Source organism: Daktulosphaira vitifoliae, unplaced genomic scaffold (assembly GCF_025091365.1).
Source record: "Daktulosphaira vitifoliae isolate Bord-2020 unplaced genomic scaffold, ASM2509136v1 Scaffold_2, whole genome shotgun sequence".
In the NCBI taxonomy this organism is placed as follows: domain Eukaryota; kingdom Metazoa; phylum Arthropoda; class Insecta; order Hemiptera; family Phylloxeridae; genus Daktulosphaira; species Daktulosphaira vitifoliae.
Genome location: NW_026099573.1, coordinates 42,943,607 through 42,948,956, shown reverse-complemented (window position 1 = coordinate 42,948,956; position 5,350 = coordinate 42,943,607). Strand labels below are relative to the sequence as shown.

Here is a 5,350-nt window from a genome sequence, read left to right as displayed (position 1 = left end):
TTATTTAACTAAAGAATTACACTGAATAATAATATGTTTTCATACATTTTCATATTTGAATAATCTACGGTTATTTGACAATAGAGTTTTATATGTTGAGAATGACCGCTCAACATCGACAGACGTCACGGATGTGTATTTAACCTTTATGTGACTGACAAAAAAACAACTTCTTGTGACGGTGTAGGTACCCGGGTACCTACAATATAGTTATCTGTGCTTTTCCGGTAAATTATTTCATTGTCGTCAGTCTATCGCTTTATATCTTATTGTATGTAATTCTTCTCGTATCTGGTGTACATAGATCTAATAAAGAACATGTATCAGAAATGTGGAAATTAGACTCGTTACCTCTCATTCGAGCTGCAATGTCTCGAGATCGATTCAAAATGTTGCTAAGGTTTATTCGTTTTGATAATGTAAACACTCGTAATATACGTATTACAACAGACAAAGCTGCACCGATTCGTGATATTTGGACATGCTTAATAAAAACTTACATAAAAATTATAAACCTACAGAAAATATAACAGTAGACGAACAATTATTTCCTTACAGAGGACACACAAAATTTACACAGTACATTCCATCTAAATCTGCAAAATATGGAATAAAGGTTTTTTGGGCTTGCGATGCAGCAAATGCTTACCCTTTGCATGGTAAAATTTACACAGGCAAATCACAAGATGGTAAACGTCAAGTAAATATTGGTGAACGTACAGTTCTAGACTTAGTTGCGATGTATAAAGGTTCTGGACGAAATGTGACTACAGACAACTTTTTTACAAGTATGCAATTGGATACTACATTAAACTCTTGGAATATGACATTGGTTGGTACTGTCAGAAAAAATAAAAGATTCTTGCCTCCCTAAATGCTTCCATCAAAAGCCAGAGCGTTACATTCTACAAATTTTGTATTTAGAAAAGATATAATTCTTTGTTCTTATGTTCCAGAAATAAATAAATAGGTTATTCTTTTTCTACAATGCATATGAGAGCCGACATAATGCAAGCTGCTATCGCTAAACCAGAAATTATAAAATATTATAATTAGACAAAAGGAAGAGTAGATACAATGGATAAAATGTTAACAGAATACACAATAAAGCGAAGAACTAATCGTTGGCCACTTGCATTTTTTTTCAACATGATTGATATTGCTGCTTTATCTGCATATATTATATATATGGAATACAATCAAAGGTTTAACACAACTGATTGACGCCGAAAATTTTTAAAAGAGCTTGCAAATCAGTTATGTATGCCTACAATAGAAATTCGAACCTCCATACCCAAAGTAGTAGGAAATCGATATACTCGTAATTCAATGGAAATGGTTCTCGGACGGCCAATACAACAGATAATTGCTATTCCTAAAAATGAACCACCTCGTGATGCTTCAGGACGTATTCAAATAGTTGGAAGTTGCTTAGAATGTCGAGAATTGGGTTATAAGCCACGGAAAACTCGAAAAGCTTGTTCAACAAGCTCAAAGCCTATTTGCAATGAACACTCAATAAACAAATCATTTACGAAACTTGCAATCAACAAAAAACCTAAATATGTTATAATACTTACTAAATATGTAAAAAATAACATTTTTGTTCTCTTAATATTTGTATCTATTTTATTGATGTCCAGTAAAAATATTTATCAATGGTAATTTAACTTTTTTTTATATCAATAAAACCTACATTTAAATACAATATATAGAGGTACCCAGGTACCTACTACGTCCTTATAAGGTGTAAAATTAACAACGCTATTTTAAGTATAATAAATTATATACTTTTCAAATACAAAATATAAATTTGTTAACTATACATGCTATTTAGAGATGTCACGGAAGGACTAACCATACATACTAAATATTTAGAAGGAAAATAAATTTAAAAACTGAAAAGGTACCCGGGTACCTTTCCAGTCACATAAGGGTTAAAAAATGCTAAATCGTTACAACTAAAATCTTCAGGAAGACTAGATAAATTTCCTGATGTTTCTTCACTAGTTAGAATTTTTGATATTTTTATTAATGTCGCGAGACCAAAATTCTTTTCCAATACCTTTTGAACTTATTTTGAATAACGTTTCTTTTTGGATCACTTAGATTTTCCAAAGATTTTTGGATATTCTTAACAATTTTAATTGAATCCGATAATGGAACATGCTGCTGTTATAATTTTTCAATAGCTAAGGTTAAGGTAGCAAAGTTTGACTTAATATATGTCAAGTTATTTTCTAATCCAAGTTTTATGATGAAATATTGGACGTCTTTAATACTAACAGCATTGTTTTTGTCCAACATGAAAAATAAACGGTGTATTATCTCGAAATTCTCGCAATAATAAATTGCCGCGTTAATCCAACTTTCCCAACGAGTTATAATTGGCTATGATGGTAAGATTTGGCGTTTCCGCTTTAAATAAAAGTAAACGACTTGGTGCTTTTCTGAATATTTTTTTCACACTTGATATAATTTTATCTACGGCATGAAATTGACTTCTTACTTTTTTTGCCACTCTATGATGCCTTGTATAATACATGTTACGTGAATCATTTTCGATTAAAGATTTTTTAGCACTTCTCCTGATTTAACCATGTAAGGTGCAGCATCAGATAAAAATAAAAGTACATTGTCATGTTTAATACCAGCTGGCCATAATAAATTCATGGATTTGTCAAAAAGTTTGCTAATTGTGGAGTGATTAGCTTTTTCTAGTTCATTCGAATTTAGTAAAAACATTTTGCCTGCGCAACTTTCATCAAGAATACCAGCTATTACATTCGCAATGTAATGACCCTCTACATCAGTCGTCTCATCGATACTGACCCAAATTTTATTGTCTGAAATAGGATTCCTTTATCGTTAATAGTTTCACTATAAACTTCATATACGTATCCTTTTAGCAACGTAGATTCGCTCAGAATTTCATTTTTTGTATACAATTCCAAAAATGCTTTTAATTTTCGATTTTCTAATTTATTTAAAGGAATGTTAGCGGAAATAAGAGCCTCACACAAATCATTGTTGAATAATGATTTTCTATTACTTATTTTTGTCAATAACTGTTGCCGTATTCGATTAATTTGATTTTTATATCGGACAAAGCCTTTTATATGTTTGTCACTTTTTAAATGTTGTGATACATTAAACTTTTTATGGGATTTAATTTTAATTTCACAAATTTTACAAAACAATACACTAGCATCGATTGAAAACATATTAGAACTAAATTCATTAATATTAGATTGTAGCCGAATCGATAAACTTTGTTTTACTTTTGGCATTTTTAAATCAATTAAAACACCACTTTTCAAATAACGCAGATACAACACAGAAATGATTTGAATAGAATGGTATTATCGACAACAACAATCGAATATATCACATTTGATAATCAAAATACTTGTTAATTTTTGTTTTTACATTCATATTTATGTGTTAGTATAGTTTTTATTTTTCAATACAATTTTGGTTATTTTGGATATATATATAAAATCTAGCTAAAAATAGTACTTAAACCAAAAAATTAGCAAAATAGCGCCAAAAAATGTAAACATGCAAAAATTAGTAGAATATGCATTTGCTAAAACTTCCGAGCCCTGGTTATAATATATATTTGAACTTTAAAAATTATTTTGAGATTTTTTTTCTAACGCGCATTAATACTTAGTTTAACAGCATTTTCTTAAAAAAATATATCATATATTGTAAATCCATCTCAAAGAGTATTGTGTGTTGGATGAATAGTTTAACTATAATATCTATAACAACGATTGACAAAAAAAATTTTGTTTTCTAATTCAAAACATTTTTTGGATTTGTTATGAGTAGTACTTAGTGTCCATAAGTATGTCCTCGATTTACAGATTCAAAAGATATTTTCTAAGAGTACAACTTGTCAAATACAAAATGAAATAAATACAAACATTTATGGAGACGAATGGACTATAAAGTTGTTGGCTCAAATTAATATAGTTGTGATCAATTATTTTGGATTGCACTATTGATTACTGTCATATTTACTAATTAATTTGATTGAACAAATCTATCTTTTGTATATTAGCCTTTTGGTGTGATCACTGTCGGTTAAATTCAAGATGATGTCAGATCATGACGACATCGAAACTATTTCTAGAAAAATCCGGGAACAGCTGACGTGTCCTGTGTGCATGCAGCTCGCTTGTTTGATACGCCGTTGCTGTTCAAATGGACATACGGTGTGCCACAGTTGTCTGAAACAATTACTGCGGACCAACTACCAACCGATCTGCCCAATGTGCCGGGAACCAATTTCGAATGCGTGTTCAACAACAATGTCGGAAATGTTTGATATAATGCGTACTACGAAAATCACATGTAACTTCAGATCGTATGGGTGTAATGAACTTGTGGAGATAATGTTTGCCAATGACCATGAAGAGCTTTGCGAGTATGCTCCCAATACGAAGTGCTTTGTGTCCACGTGCCAATGGTCCGGAATATTCTCAGAGTTATATCAACATGTGCGAACTGTGCATCCTTTTTCAACAATTTTAGTTCGAGTAAAGCCTCATAGTATACAACTAAGCAAAGTTGTAAATCATTCAAAAATTGAATACTTTAATTCCATTTCATGAGTCAACAGCTTTGCTATATAGATGATAATCAAATGTTAGTAAATAGTTTATATTTTTAGAAAAGTTCATGGACGTTTCAAGACATATACAGTGTGCTGACCGGCCGCCGGAGAAAAGTATACTTAATCAAAGATGTGCATTATGGCATTCTACTATGGTTAATATTCGTTAGAGGTCAAAGGAGAAGCGTGCAGGTCACTATGTTGATGATCAAAAATCCGACCGAGCACAAAACAATGAATTTACCAAATATGTTCTACCAAGTTAGACCCGTTTCTATTATACCACTCAATTTTCATCAAATCAGACGAAACCGCGCTATGGTATGGGACAGAGCCGTATTTAGAAACTGTGACGCAGCTTTTATAAAATTGCCTACAATCCTCATACACCAATTTATTACTATTAAAACAATCATGATATCATGGAACCGTAAATAGGAGATTATTATTTGTTTTCAGTTTTTAACATGTATAGAATTTTATAACATTTTTTTACAGAGAAAAATAATATGATTATAGATTTATATCGAATTTTTATGCATTCCTAAGAACGCAACTAAAACGGCAAAGGAGTTAGCTAACCTTTCTAATTTTTTCCCAGTTTGTCAAAAGAACTTGGTTGTTCTCTTAAAAAATAACTGTTAGTGATTGAGCGCAATGCTCGATAATTAATTTACCAAAAAAAGAACAATTATTTTGTCTTTAATATAACCTCATACCTGTGAG

General features: G+C 30.9%; 1 protein-coding gene across 1 annotated transcript; it reads left to right on the top strand.

The window, feature by feature from the left end:
- Positions 1-481: 481 nt before the first annotated feature.
- LOC126898297 (piggyBac transposable element-derived protein 4-like) lies at positions 482-874 on the top strand. The gene has a single exon (XM_050672237.1). It carries the CDS (start codon positions 482-484, stop codon positions 872-874), a length of 393 nt encoding a protein of 130 aa, XP_050528194.1.
- Positions 875-5,350: the final 4,476 nt, after the last annotated feature.